General features: G+C 37.2%; 1 protein-coding gene across 1 annotated transcript in view; it reads right to left on the reverse strand.

Annotated features, from left to right (window-relative positions):
* Window positions 1-538: 538 nt before the first annotated feature.
* Window positions 539-16,715, reverse strand: part of LOC118682856 (uncharacterized) — an 80,202-nt gene continuing 64,025 nt past the window's right edge. The window contains exon 4 of the mRNA XM_070113094.1: window positions 539-1,481. Coding sequence (XP_069969195.1) covers window positions 1,333-1,481 — 149 coding nt within the window. The 3' untranslated portion in view covers window positions 539-1,332. The remainder of the gene's footprint in view (window positions 1,482-16,715) is intronic.

Consider the following 16,715-nt stretch of genomic DNA (forward strand, 5'->3'; position numbering starts at 1 on the left):
AAAGAACTAAGAACGGCTGGCTTACACCATGTTCCGACCGACACATAAACACGAGATTTAGGCTTTGAGTAAATTATGTCACTAATCTACTAGATTTAGAAAAGTTTCGCTATACAAAAATGACACTTAATCTCCTCGCCCAGGAAATTTGAAGTTAATCTACTCGAAAACCTAAGCGACTCTGATTTAGAGCCATCTGTTTATCATTAGAGAAATTTATTACATTGTCACAGCTGCTGTAGACATTACAAAGAGAAAAAAATGTAAACAAACAAATAAATAAATAGCAATGCATCTGAAATTCGTTAATTATGGATGGAAATGAATGGAAAATATTTATATTACAATATTTTCTTTTAACAGCTGTTTTATAAATCTCCAACGGTGATTAGGACAGTCTAAATTAGAGATTAGATTCAGTGTAATCTAATATTTAAAAATTTTGGTCAGAACATCGTATTACGTTCCTTATTTCCTCTCTTTTGCACGCGACCGTGGCACGTTGGGAGGAAGTTAATGAATGTTGAATTCAAAATAATTATTTATTTTTACAAAAAACGATGTTGCTTTATTAACAGCCAAATAAAAAGTATCACTTAATTCTACTCTAATATTATGACTAACCTTAAATTTTCGATGAAGGCATCGCGAGACGCATAGTCTTAGCAGCGTGATAGTGGCGTGATTAAATTTATCTAGTTGTAGTTTAGCGTCCTTTACCACTGGTAGTGTGATGCGATTTGGTGTATAATATTTCATCCATTTTTACATTGTAAGGGGGAGTGCTTGAAGGAAATGCTTCCGTAAGATTTCTAACACAGCTTTAGTAGTTTGTGAACTATGTACATAAAACACTTTCAAAAATTTCCCTTTTGTGAATTGTAGCTATAATACAATAATATTTTAACCTGAATTTGTTTATGGGTTAAGTTGTTATCGCAAATACCTAATTTCTGAATTTCACCGGAAATGATGTAGAATTAAGAACGTTAATAGGGGATAAATTTTTACGGTCCAGTAAGACATTAAGTTATACGTTTTCTGCCCTGGTGTTGTCCAATTTTTAACAATTCTTTTTAGTGATTTGGCCAAGTTTTTTGTACTCTAAATAATTATTTTAATCTAGTAATAGTTGCAAGCAAAAATTTTAATTTTCGTTTTGTCTAATGTGTCATATTAGTATAACTTATTACTTTTTTAAAGTCTAATATGGTAGTACCTAACCATTAAAACCTTGGTTTTGAGTTTTACATCCGTTTGCATTTTTGATTCGCTTACGCATAACACATTAGTATAACTTATTACTTTTTTTAAAGTCTAATATGATATTGTCTAACCACTAAAAGCTTGGTTTTGAGCTTTACATCCGTTTGCACTTTTGATTCGCTTACGCATATGCTTGGGAATTACACGAAATATTTCTGAGTCAATCTGTACTGGCATTGAGTTTTGTCTTCTTGAAAGCCATTTCAAAACACAATCTGAAAAGAATAAATAAATTATTAGAAAAATTAACAAGTAATAATAAACCACATCACCCTAAGGGAGGGCTTAGGCTACAAAGCCGGATATATATTTTCAAATGTTGGAAAATTTTTATGTTGAACAAGTAATATAAGAAAGAGCTAAGTTCAGGTTTAGCAAAGATCAAAACCAGGAATATACTTCAAAGTGTTGACATAACTTTCTTTTCGATATAAAATCAACCATAGGCACTGAAACCAACATATTCAGTATTTGGGGGTTTAAAAGTAATAATCCGATTTAGACAAGGGCTGAGCGTGGGCGTTATTACTCGATTTTACTCTTTTTCGTATTGTATGAGGACGGTCTAGACGAGTTTGTCCTTAGTTAGTTTGCTTGTTACAGCATTAGTGGTTTATCAGATATGTTTATAAAATTTATAAGGGGCCCAGGCCACTTTTTAAAAATTTTCAAACCACAGATCTCCTTTCGTTCTTTAAAGCCCTGTACCAAGTTTCATCAATATATCTAAATTTTTACGACTCTCATTTTAAACGCAATTTATAAATTAAAATAATTTTCTTTGTAAGCGCAAATGTTTAAATGTACTTTTTCGAGCGATTTTGGATCACCCCACTATTTATACATGACTTTATTCAGATATTTTCTTTGATACTTGTTTTTTTCTCCTCAAAATGTAAACAAACTGGTGATATTTAAAACTATGTATTTAAACTGTGACATAACCAGGACGCGTTTTTTCCAAATTTAATTTAGATATGTATAGCAGTTTCTGAGATACATATGTCTTTTCAACTAAAAGTAGGCCGTGCAACGTACATTGTTTAATTTTTACATTGTCTCACGTTCGATTCCGCCATACCACAATAATTGTGACGATTTTCTTCAGCGAGTTAACAGTGCGTTAAGTAGTTTTGGAGATAACCTTTGTAAGGGGGTTGAGCTTGATTATTATTCGATTTCACCCATTTTCCAAAAAACAACTGTTGAAGTAAGAGGTATTTTTCTTGGCTTTTTTTAAAATATTTTTAATATAGGGGGTGTGGCGTCAACGGCGACGTGCAAAAGACCCAAAGTGAAACAAGTTAGGAAGGGCTAAGTACGGATATAACCGAACATTTTATACTCTCGCAAAGTCAAATGGTATACTCGTTTGAGATTTCTTTGTGGATTGGCTGATATTTTCGGTAGAAGGTCAACTATAGGCACTGGTGTCTGCATATTTAGTACTTAGGGGCTTGAACAGTTTTGGTTCGCTTTAGACAATTTTTGGTCACAAGGTGGCATACATTAAACGTATTATTCACGCAAAGTTTTACCCCGATATAATCATTTTGTTTGATATGCACAGTGGAAAGTGAAAGAATCAGATGGAACTGAAAATGGTGTTATATGGGAAATAGGCTTGGTTGTAGTCCGATTTAGTAGTCCATTTTCGCAATATAACATTGAAATACGAAAAGAACGTTGTGCACCGAATTTGGTTGAAATCGGTTAAGCAGATCCCAAGATATGGGTTTTCCCCTAAAAGTAGGCTGTGCCACGCCCACTGTCTAATTTTGAACGCGGTTTCTATAAAGTCATCTCATACCTTCCAAGAGGTAAAATTTAATGTCTCTGGCGTGTTTAGTGCTTGATTTATCGCGCTTTTAGTAGTTTTTAACAGTACCGTTATATGGGGAGTGGGCGGAGTTGCCACCCGATTTCAACTATTTTAACACTGTAGGTAGAGGTTCTAAAAACATTTGCTTCCAGTAAATTTTGTTATTATGCACATTAAAACTATTAGAGGCGGGACCCCGCCAACTTTAAAAAAAAAAATTTTAATGAAATCTAATGTTATCCTGTGTACCAAAAAACAGTCTTGTATCTTATTGCGGAGCTTAGTTATGGCAATTTATTTGTTTTTGATTAATGGCGTTTTGTGGGCGTGGCAGTGGTCCGATTACGCCCATCTGCAATACCAATCTCACGGTACCAAGAAACATGTCTACCAAGTTTCATAAAGATATCTCAATTTTTACTCAAGTTACAGCTTGCACGGACGGACAGACGGACGGACGGACAGACAGTCACCCGGATTTCAACTCGTCTCTTCATCCTGATAATTTATATATGCATAACCCTATATCTAACTCGATTAGTTTCAGGTGATACAAATAACCGTTAGGTGAACAAAACTATTATACTCTGTAGCAACAGGTTGCGAGAGTATAAAAATCGTACGATATTTCCATCGACTGACCGAATAACGAACTACGACATGTTGTTAGCAATTCATTAGCGAATGATTTATTTTGATAATTGATCATACTTGTATGTATATACTTGTACCTATTGTTCTCTTTACGAAGTTTGAGAAAATAATAAAAATAAATTTACGAATACAATGCATGCATATGTGTGTGTGTGTGTATGAAGGTAAGCAGTGAATTTATCCAGGACAGTGTTTTATCCGAAGCACAAGAAATTGTCATTAGGGTGACCCAAAATCCCGGCTCCGTTGAAAGAACTATCTTTCAAGAAATCGGAAGAATGGCTAATTTGTGTATTGGCCTACAAAGGGTTCCATTGGCAGTTCGAAGATTCACCACTCTAACATGGTCGTCTCGTCCAAGCACGGTTGATTCAACTCGACCTAGTCTCCAGCGTTGCGGTGGCAGATTATCGTCATTTATGATCACTAAAGCACCCTCGATGAGATCAGATGAAGGTGTTGTCCATTTGGTACGGGCTCGCAGTTCATTAACGTAGTCTGCACGTAGACGCCAAAACCTTTGCTTAATGGCAGTGATTGTGTTGTAGCGATCAAGATGTGAGACGGTCTTCAGTTCTAGTGAGCCCTCAGGCAAGCCGAGCAATGAATCACCGACCAAAAAATTTTCAGCTGTGGCAATATGCGATTGCAACGCTTTTGCGCTCTTTACCGCAGCTTCCCAGAGGCCACCGATGGGAGGTTCCCTGGGTAGAATGAAATGAAAATTAATAAGTAACAATATTTATAGATTTAATTTAACGTTTCATTCTTGAAAAAGAATTGTTTGAGGTACTTTAAACGGTTAGATGCGCCCATGAAATTGGTAGCATTGTCGCTTCAATGCATTTGGGAATGCATTTGTTGATTGGTCGGAGACCACCTTGATGTGCACTGCTTTAGTTACGAGGCACACAAATACCGCTAAGTATGACTTGGTAGGTGGTTCTCCTCGAATTCGAAGTTATGTGTTTGTCGGTCCACAAAAGTCAACTGCGCAACGTTCAAATGGGCGTGCAAAGGTAAGGCTTGTTGCTGGTAGTAGGCCCATTACCTGTTGTAACAGGACTGTCTTGTAACAAACATAATGCATGTAGGAACGAATGATCCGACGAGCAACATCTCTAGCGTTGACAATCAAAAATTCTAATCTGATAAGGGCGACCAATGCCTTTACGTACTTTAGTACAAATTGAATCGCTGCGTAATATCGGGTGCTTCTGAGAGTTTGGTAAGTCTGCATAAGCCAGACGTCCACCAACCTTCACGAGTTCAAAACCGTTTACGTTCTCCAGGAATGGAGTGACAAACTTCAAGTTACTTTTCAAAGCTTCGTTTAAATAATTTTGTTGCTGAATATTTAAGATAATGCAACATGATGCGCGTCGTAATTCGTCAGGAGATGGCAATATGGTGGTTGCCGTAAGCTTTTGTCTTCATCTATCACTGAACCGAAATAGCCAGGCGATGAGGCGCAGACAATGCAGATAGGAGCTTATGCCATCAATGACATCGATCTAGAAATTTGCCCCCTTAACTACAGCAAATGTCTTCTTGCGTTCCTCTGCATTCGCAATGTCCATGTCAAGCTCATTATCGCATGTGTACTTTGGTAATTTCAGTGCATTTTCCAGCGAAACCTCAGGGCCAAAAAACCATATCGAAGATTTCAGCTCAGTAGCAGGGTATCGTCGAGATACTAACTTGGGTGGATTCTCCTTGGAAGACACGTACCTCCATTGTCCACTTGCAGTCAGTTCCTGTATGTCAGATACCCTTTCGCCCACGAACGTTGACAGCATAACAGTGTGTTGTTTTAACCAATATAGAACTTATTGCGAGTCAGTCCGAAAGAAAGTAGTTACGGGAACAGAGGTTAATATATCCTTTTCTTAAGCACATAGGCGAGCGAAAAGGTGGGCACCACAAAGTTCGAGTTTTGGAAGAGACTGTCTTTTTACTGGTGACCCTTGATTCCGACGTGAGTAAATTTACTGCAATATGTCCGTCGGAATCTTCTGTGCGGATGTAAATCGCCGATCCGTATGCACGAATGGATGCGTCGCAAAACCCATGTAACTCTATGTCGCGAGCATTTGGTAGCAGACAATAGCGAGGCAGATTGAGTGATGGAAGCGAGTTAAGAGATGCTAAGCAACTATTCCAGGCTTGATGTACATATTATATATGTTGAGGCACCGACTCGTCCCTTCCAAATTTAACAGCCATAATTCTTGCATTAATATTTTTGAGGTTATCACGAATGGTGCGCTTTGTAACAGAATTGTAAACTTGTTTTGGTGTGAATGTGAACAACAACGTGTCGCTGTGTTGGTTCCATGTCACGCCAAGTGCACTTGTTATAGAATAATCGGTATTACTTAGCTCTTTCATAGTTTGGCTTTCCATGAAATCTAGATGATTGGAATGTCATTTGGATAGTCGAAACTGACCGTATCGAAGTATCTTAATAACTTCTGCACTTAATGTGGCAGTATCATCCGCACCGCACAGAAGATTATCAACATAAAACGAAGTATTTACAGCCGCAGTGCCCATTGGAAATTCACTCATCTGATTATCTGCATCTAATGAAATTTATGATCATTTTTATTCAAAGATACTTGCCTGTACATTTTAGTGACATCTGCGCTGATAGCGTAACGATACAGACGGAAGTGTAGTAGAAACATGTACAGCTTTCAGTCTGTATCGTTGGTCAATCCAAACGTAAGTCGTTTAGTGATATTTGTGTCGCAGTTCGGCAAAAAGCGTCGAATACTACTCGTAACTTTGTTGATGCGCTTGTAGGTTTCAGTATGCAGTGATGTGGAATGTAATAGTGTGGTTCATCTAAGTTCCCGTTTTTACTACAGACATGTGACCAACCCGTTCGTACTCTTCCATGAATAAAACGTTCTGGGAATAAGTGTCTGACGAATGCAAAAGACAGCGTTCAATTGTAAGAATTCGGCGACGAGCGATGTCGAATGAAGCTCCAAGTTCAGCGGGATTGTCCTTAAATGGCAGCCTCACCATTATGCGTCCAGTAGTATCTTGATGTGATGTGCACAATGAGCTACTCTGTGACCATTGCTCGGACAATTGATACAGAGGTTGTATTTCTTGGCGGCAGCGAAGCGTTGATTCGTATTCATGTCCCTAAATTGAGAACAATAATAATTTTGTGTTTACCGCTAGAACAAAGAACACAAGAAAGCTTAGTGATTGCGAACGATGAGTTTTGTCCACGGGTAGTGATAGGAATCTGTTTGGTTAAATCGGACTTATGGTCTGATGAGGAGTCAGATGAATGCAGAAACTGACAGCGGCTTTCTAAAACTTGGATGCATTGTAGCCAAGTTGAAAGCGATTTGTAGTCTAGTGATTCGTTCCCTTTGTTACGAGTTTGCTGAACACATTTGCCAATGACAATGTAAATCAGCATTGCTTGCGCGATATTGGAGCTTGTGCCCAACGATTCTAACGAACTGAATATAGCTAATACCTTGTCGATCAAACTACGCAATTGTTAATAGTTTGATTTATCAGCTGGTTGCAGCGTAATAAGCGAGGCATTACCTTCCAGAAAATCAAAGTAGGATTATCAAAGCGTTCCCTGAGTATATCTAAAGCTTTCGGGTAGTTTTCGCTGGTTACCTGGAAGGCAAATACGGTTTGCAGAGCTGAACCATTAAGACAGAAAAACAAATAATTAAATCGTTCTACATTTGAAAGTCCAGGTTCACGGCCGATAAGTTGAGTGAAAGATGCAATAAATTTTTTGTATTCTGCAAAATTCCCGCTAAAGGTAGGCAGCGACAACCTTGGGAATGGTGATGGCGTGGAAACAGGAGTTGGAACTGTTGTCTCGGCGTAGCTAACTGTAAGGATCCCTTCCTCTCCAAGTTGTGATTGAATGCAAAGTTTGGCAGTGACATAGCTATCCTCTAAATCTGCGCGACCTGTGTCTGATGAATCAAAATCTTAAATGCCAGCTTGAACTGAGAGTGCTTGCTTGAAGTATGCCTCTAATATTCCCAGCCGACATTGTAACTCCGCATGTGAAGGTTTTCCATCAGAGCCCTTTGATACCGCAACTATAGATTTGATACGTGCTATATTGCGCGTTTGCATTTGGAGTCTTAAAGAGACATTATCTTTTTTACGTTTATTTTTGAATATGCGTGATGTAAAACGAAGAGAATAACCAAAGAATGATAATGAATAGAGAAGACACAAATGTTAAATCAAATCTTTTTGTGTACTAATTTGTAATTCCAGATGAGGGAACATCGAAAAATAAATCTTCGAAAAAGAAATTTACACCACACAATGTGCGAAATGCTATAAATAGACGCAACGAATATTCCCAAATGAAAAATCGTTGCGCATACCTATTCAGATTTATGTTTCAAATTTCTTTGATATGACAAAATCATATATCAAAGTCTTCTGAATTAAAAAAGCTGTTATATACTATGTTCGCACCGACACCAAATTCGTATTTTCATAGGCAAAAGAGGTTTTCACGCGAAAACTTGTGTTTTCATCCACACAAAATCTGTCAAACGAAAACACAGTTTTCGCTAAAAACCCCTTGAAAACTTACATTCCACTCATTATAATCGGTGCCTGCTCTAGTTTAATCGATATTATTAGAATACATATTTTGCCAGCCCTAAATGTCAGTTGACAATTTGTTTACATTCCATAATTGGCCTAAACGTACCCTACAAGAAACTGCTGATGGGTTCCCCAATACACTCACTTTTGATATGTCAGTACTGTTAATTATACTCTCGCAACCTGTTGCTACAGAGTAGTTTTAATAGTTTTGTTCACCTAACGGTTGTTTGTATCACCTAAAATTAATCGAGTTAGATATAGGGTTATATATATATAAATGATCAGGATGAAGAGACGAGTTGAGAGCTCTAACTTGAGTAAAAATTGAGATATCTTTATGAAACTTGGTAGACATGTTTCATGGTACCGTGAGACGGTTGGTATTGCAGATGGGCGTAATCGGACCACTGAACCAAAACTGTTCAAACCCCTAAGTACTAAATATGTGGACCCCAGTGCCTATAGTTGACCTTCTACCGAAAATATCAGTCAATCCACAAAGAAATCTCAAACGAGTATACCATTTGACTTTGCGAGAGTATAAAATGTTCGGTTACATCCGAACTTAGCCCTTCCTTACTTGTTTACATTTGCATTTTTAAATTCAGAACTATCCACTGATTGGAGAAAGACGTACGCAGAGCTATTGAGAGGAGGAGATGGCATCAAGTGAAAATTTATTTTTATATGTTCATATTTTATTATATTTTTTGTTGCATTCCTTTTTATATTTAAGTATATTATTATAACTAATTTTGATTAAAAGTTTGAAATTTATTAAAGAAATAAAAATTATATTATTTACTGCGCAAAAGAATTTTTCACTTCTGGTAGCGTTTCAGTCATAACTGACAATTTTCAGCTATGACCGATTTATGGTCAGCTTTGACTGTCATATTACCCATCAAATGACCGTCACTGTTCTGGTAGGGTACATAACAAATGTAAACAAATAGATGTGTAAACTGTCAATGAAAACTCATCGAAAACACACAATGTCGGTCAGAACGACTTTGGTTCCACAATTCACAAATTGTGTTTTCAAGAGGATTTCAATTCGGTGCGAACAGAGTAATGCCGGTAAAAACCCCAGAGTTTATAATAAAATAAACGTTTAATAGGCAATTTTTCCAACTTATGTATGTGCGTTGCGTGAGTAATTGCTTATTGAGCAAAGGATAACAATAAAACGGTGGCTAAGTGGCCGCGTTTCCACTTTTGTGGTGGCATTGTTGTTGTAGAATGGAATGTGTATAAGGAAGAAACGCAAAAATTCCGTTAGATTTGCGAGATTTAAGCAAATGAACAACCCTTTTTGCTAGAAGCACCAGTCTTTGGCTGTTCATTAATATAGCAGTGCGTATCTTGATATGCCAAAAAAAATTTGTTAAGACGTTTAATTGATAAAAAGTAAGTGGTTTTGTGTTAGTGACTATTATTAACATTAGAAAACAGTAAAATAAATTTATATTTTTTAACTTAGTGTTCAGGGGCAAACATTGTACTCCTGAAAAAAGAAATATTATAGTGCAACTAAGAAACCTGGGAAAAGCATATAAAGACATCCAAGAAATATGTGGATGTTCAGCTAAAATAATTCATATTGCTTTAAACTTTAAAAAAATGCCCGAAAATCGTGGTATCTAACGTAAAACCACGCCTCATGAAGACCGATCTATTGTGCGATAAAGCAGGGCGCAGCCTTTTGCATCGTCCAGCAAGATAAAAAATGACTTAAGCTTGAATGTTAGTGGCGTTACTAATCGGCGACGTCTTAAAGAACAAAATCTCAAAGCGTGCCATCCACGAAAAGTTCCACTGTTAGCCACCAGACATGTCAAAGCACGTTTGGAGTTCGCCAAAAGTCACCTTAATTGGCCCATTACAAAGTGGCGAAATATTTTATGGAGTGACGAAAGTAAAATTGTGTTATTTGTGGAAAGGGCTCCAGATAATATGTCAGACGTCCACCTAACACAGAATACGATCCTAGGTACACTTTGAAGACAGTTAAACACGGCGGATTGAGTATTATGGTATGGGCATGTTTTTCTTACAGTGGAGTGGGTACTATATTCATGATTGATGGGATCATGGATCGATCTGTATATGTTAACATATTAGAAAATGTTATGTTTCCTTATGCCAATTGGGAAATGCCACTAAAATGGACGTTTCAACAAGATAACGACCCCAAACATACAAGCAAACTGATCAAAAGCTGGATGGCATCAAAGCGGATCGATCTTATGTCATGGCCTGCGCAGTCTCCGGATTTAAATCCAATTGAAAACATATGAGGAGATGTGATAAACGATATGTTGCAAATGCAAATTTAACATCTCGATCACAGCTTTGGGAGGTTGTTCAAAAATCATGGGAGCGGATCCCTGTCAAGCGCTGCCAGGACTTGGTGGATTGTGTGCCTCGCAGATGCCAGGCCGTAATAAAAAATAATGGGTACACGACTAAGTACTAACCCAAGCAAACAAATTAAAATAGTTTTCTGGAGTTCAACAATGTTTTTTTCAACTAATTCCACTGTTTTCATTACTCACTGCTATTTTTATGAACAGCTGTAAACAGAACTTTTTTGTTTAAATTAATAATGTAAAAAAAATTAACAACATTTTGAATAATAAATTAATTTGTTTTTGTTTAAAATAATCACAAAGTTAAAACAAAATTAAATTTGTGAACATTCATTTACTTTTTGATATATAAAATTAAGTTTATAGTTGCAGCTCATGAGCACTGCTATTTTTATGGACACAACTGTACATGTAATGATATGAAAATGCCGACGGCAAAACGCAATTCTGTACTTTTGTGACTCCAAATGGTGTCAAGTACATGAATTATTTTAAGAAATTTATCAAAATACTTTGAAATGATTACTAATACTTCATAATAAAGTAAAAAAGAATTAACATAAAATAAATTTAAAAAAATAATAAATAATAGTTCAATAAAATTGAATATATTTCAAATGGCAAATCAATATTCCCTGTTTGGCGTACATATCATATTCTCTTCAATCTCCACCGCTTGGACACCAAACTGGGAACTAAAGTTTTTTTCTTGGAGCTGATTTCCTATTGTAGTCCCTGTAGACATTAAACAAATGTTCATATCTCCAACAATTGGCACATTTTGATTGCATAACTCAGAAGTATGGACTTCTAGTAGTTCTAGAACTACATTAAATGTCTGACAGAGAAAGCTGATTTTCTAAATAGAACCAAAATATTAATATTGAAATATTTAAACAAAACCGCTTCTAAAACTTTGCGGCCTGAATAAATTTTCTCTCCAACCTTTGATTCTATAGAGTTAGCAATACTATGCTTTGCATATATTATAATGCCCCGTTTATTTCTGTTTCTTGTTTCCGTTCTATCTATCCTTAGCTCGTAAATTGAAGTAAATCCTGGTATATTTCGCAAGGATAATTCCAAGTTTCTACAAAACATAAAATATCTGATGATATCATAGCATCATATCATTAAAGTTAGCGTGAAGACTCTGAACATTATGGAATAAAATATGATGTCCTGATGTTCGGGAAATCATAAAATTGAAACTTGTTGTCAAAGCTTTATTTGTGTTCAATTACCTCAGTTCCCTAAATACAGGATCCGATTCAGAAAATTTGTTAGGAGGAATAAAATTCCCTATGATGAATAGACCTTCTGCAGAAGTAGCTCGTCTACAAGCGACATATATTGAAGCTCTAGGCATTCTGGATGGAGTATGAACTAGAACTTTATTATATGTGGCACCCTGACTTTTATGAATAGTTATTCCCTCAGCCGGAACAACTGGAAACTGATTTCTTTCAATTGAAATTTGTTCATTTCTTTTATATTGAAAAGATTTTATAACTTCGTCAATTGGTGTCCAAGAACTTTCTAGAGGATGAGGCTTTTTTGATCGTGCTATCAAACCAATAGAAGGTTCCAAAAATTTAAACCACGGAATTGTAGGTTTAACTCTTTCCTAAATATTCTCCAGACAACAGTCCTTTTTGAGTATTGGGTTGTGTAGAGTTGTGGTATGATGTGATGTGTATGGGTGGGTAGTCTGAATGGTGTGATGTCTGCAGGGGTGGTGTGTGTTAGTGGGTGGAGTCTTCTTGTTGATCGTGTTGATGTGGTGTTTTGGCGCTTATACTATGTTCGCACCGAATTGAAATCCTATTGAAAACACAATTTGTGGATTGTGGAACCAAAGTCGTTCTGACCGACATTGTGTGTTTTCGATGAGTTTTCGTTGACAGTTCACAAATCTATTTGTTTACATTTGTTATGTACCCTACAAGAACAGTGACGGTCATCTGATGGGTAATATGACAGTCATAGCTGAAAAAATTTTGTCAGCGCGCAGAACAAAGTTTCTATCATTTTCTTAAGAGCCTTGTGCAAAAACTGATGTACACAAACGTATGCGTGTGAGTTTGCATCTCTCTTTCACACATGGGTATTCGGAATTGATTCACTATATATCTATATTGCTCACTCTCATGTCTTTTTCTGAGTCATTGCTGACCATAAATCCGTCATAGCTGAAAATTGTCAGTTATGACTGAAACGCTATCAGAAGTGAAAAATTCTTTTGCGCAGTAGATAATATAATTTTTATTTCCTTAAATAATTTCAAACTTTTAATCAAAATTAGTTATAATAATATACTTAAATATAAAAAGGAATGCAACAAAAAATATAATAAAATATGAACATATAAAAATAAATTTTCACTTGAGGCCATCTCCTCCTCTAGCTCTGCGTACGGCTCTCTCCAATCAGTGGAGAGTTCTGAATTTAAAAATGCAAATGTAAATAAGAGTACTGACATATAAAATGTGAGTGCATTGGTGAACCTATCAGCAGTTTCTTGTAGGGTCCGTTTAGGCCAATTATGGAATGTAAACAAATTGTCAACTGACATTTAGGGCTGGCAAATTATGTCTTCCAATACTATCGATTAAACTAGAACAGGCACAGATTATAATGACTAAGTTTTCAAGGGTTTTCAGCGAAAACTGTGTTTTCGTTTGACAGATTTTGTATGGATGAAAACAGAAGTTTTCGCGTGAAAACCTCTTTTGTCTATGAAAACACGAATTTTGTGTCAGTGCGAACATAGTATAACAAGCTTTTAGCAAAATGTTAGGTTTTTCTTGAAATTTGTAAAAATGCATTTATATGTGTTGAACGATCGCAGTTTGAGTTCGCGCGGACATTGTGTTGTTGAGAAAAACCAAATGACGACTTTGTCGACAAACATACATTTATACATATTAGCTCGCATACATATTGACGCCGAATTTTGCGCATCGTGGCGGAGTTGACAAAATTTGTTTCAAGGGACAATTTTACGACAATGACAGTCGGCCATGTTGTCTCGTTTGTCCTTTTGCAGTGGTTTGCTATTGAAAGTTGACTTATGCGGCTTATGAAAGGCTTGTTGAAAAAACACGGGCGGAAACTTGCGTACGTCTGGTCGATTCGATTCGCTAACGAAAAAGAGACCATCTAGTGGATGACCGTCGGAACCGTAATATAGTTTTTCTATGCGGCCAAGCCGCCATTCTGTGGGGGGTAGACAATCATCGTGTATGATGACACAGTCTCCAAGCTTAGGTGCCTTTTCTGGAGTTTTCCATCGGTACCTTTTATGAATTTCCTTGATGTACTCTTCCTTCCATCGGGATCTTACGAGAGTGTTGTGAGTGGCCGTGAATTGACAACGGCTTCAATTCGGATTAATAAGGTAGTGAATTCTTCAAAATTGAATTTATAATTTCCAGCAACTTTTTCGAAATGGGATTCGAAGCTTTTTACAGCTGATTCCCATAAACCAGAAGCGCTTGTGGGGGATAAACTGTCAATTAATGCCTTGGGGAGCATACTTCTGAACAATTTCAGGCGACAAATCCGAAATCCACTAACTGTTTTTTAGTGGCTCTTTGGGCTCCAATGAAGGTTTTGCCGTTATCGCTCATTAGTTTTGAGGGGAAGCCGTGTCGTCCGACGAAGCGAGCAAATGCCGCGAGAAAAGCCTCCTTAGTCAGATTCGTACATAGCTCGAGGTGCACTGCCTTTGCCGTAAAACAGACTAAGACAGCCACATAGCCTTTCATTATGGTGGGCGACCTTAGCATGGACGCCTTTATTTGAAAAGGCCCAGAAAAATCGACACCTGTGACTGTGAAAGGCAGAGCGAAGTTGAAGCGTTCCGGTGGAAGTGCTGCCGTAATCTGCGTTCGCAACTTCTGCTTATGCAGAGTGCAGATCTTGCACATAAAAATACATTTTTTTATTTGGGGCTTAAGTCGGAGAATATAGAACTCTTGGCGAACTATATGTTGCATTAGGCGATGCTCTGCGTGGAGCATAAGTAAGTGGATATAATTTCTCTGATTCTCTGGTATGATTAGATGTTGGCGTTCCCTATACGTGAGGATTGCATTGGAAAGCCGACCATTCGCACGAAGCAGAGCCTCAAGTATTTGAGACGTTCGATTAGCAATGTACGTCTTCCATGCATGTGGTAGTTTTTTCAACCAGGCTAGAACAATTTCAGAATCGGACCAGAGATACAATCTATGTTTCTTCATGTTTAAATAGGTATGCACCATGGTACCTAATTATGCGAGTAGTAGCGCGCCACAGAGCTCAAGTCGAGGTAGACATCGCGTTTTTAAAGGAGCCACCTTTGCTTTTTCAACTAATAAGTGGCTTGTGGTCGCAGTATCGCTTTGTGTGCGCACATAGATAATGGCATAGTATGCCTTCTCAGAGGCATCACAGAAGCCGTGTATTTCGACTCAGTGTTCGGGCAAATAGTTTACCCATCGTGAAATTTGTATCTGGGAAATGTCTTCCAGATTGTTTGCAAACTGGGACCATTTTTCTAAGCGAAGATATTTCACTTGTTCGTCCCAGTCGGTTCCGTCTAGCCATAATTCTTGTATTAAGATTTTCGCTTGTATCATAAGTGGCGAAAGCCATCCTGTGGGGTCGAAAAATTTTGCCACAGAGGATAAAATTTGGCGTTTTGTTATGGCGGATAATGATGATATTGACTCTGTAGCGTATGAAAACTGGTCAGATATCGCATTCCATTGGATCCCCAAAGTTTTTGTTGTACTTTCCTTTTCGAATTTAAGAAAATTAGTGTCCAACAGATTTTCTTTAGGTGTGTCCTTTAAGATATTTGGGTGGTTCGCCGTTATCTTTTTTAACGGAAACCCTGCGGCTTTGAGGGCTTGTGTTACTTGTGCTAATGACTCGTATGCTTGTGAAAGACTGTGACTTCCAGACAGGATATCGTCTGCATCCGTTTGAGTTTTAAACACTTCGGTTGCCAGAGGAAACTCTGACTTTGTGTTTTCTGCCAATTTTTTGAGTGTTCGAATGGCTTAATATAGAGCTTAGTTGACGCCAAAGGTAACTGTTTTTAATTTATAGTCGCGTAGGGGACTATTGGTGAATTTTCGAAAAATAATTCGCTGAAAATCCTGATCGTCTTTATGTACGACTATTTATCTATAAATTTTTTCGACTTCTCCGTTAAATATGTATTTGAATATACGCCAATTTAAATTGAGGAGCAGTAAATCTGGTCGGAGTGTGGGTCGCGTAAATAGGATATCATTTAGGGAATTTCATGAGCTAGTGAATCTTGAGGCATTGAAAACCACTCTGACTTTTGTTGTTTTTTTTATCTGGCATTACTACTGCGTGATGAGGCAAGTAAAATGAGTAAAATTTGCCATATATGATTTTTTCGCCTGCAGATTTTATATGAATTTTGGACTACTCTTCCGCCTATTCCCGTGATTTCCACATTGGCTAGTTTTGTTAGCAGTTGTAGCCTATTTTGAACCATAGACGCTATACATGATCGTTGCGATCATTGGTCTATTAAGACCTTAAGCTTAAACAGTTCTCCTCTAGCGTTTGGGTTTTTAATGCCTTTGAGCAGCATGGTGCTTCTTGGCAATTTTCGGGATTTCGCACTTCGGGATTTGTTGTTTCAACTAAACCCGTGGCTCTTTTTATATTTGCGCTGTTTGGGGGTGAGCTGGAAAATGTGCGGTAATGCAGCATTGAATGATGTCGTTTATGACAATAAACGCAATTAAATTTGCTTTCACACTCTTTAAGTGTATGCACATGCGACAGGCAATTTGTACAAAGTCTTTTTGTTTTCACAAAATTGTTGATAAATTCTTCACTTGTTTCTTTCTGAATTTTATGCTCATTAGTATCGTTACTTGCTTATCGACCTATATTCTTTCATTTTCGTATCTTGCTTTTAGAGCTTCCGGAACTGTTTGACT

Source organism: Bactrocera oleae, chromosome 2 (assembly GCF_042242935.1).
Source record: "Bactrocera oleae isolate idBacOlea1 chromosome 2, idBacOlea1, whole genome shotgun sequence".
Classification (NCBI taxonomy): Eukaryota; Metazoa; Arthropoda; class Insecta; order Diptera; family Tephritidae; genus Bactrocera; species Bactrocera oleae.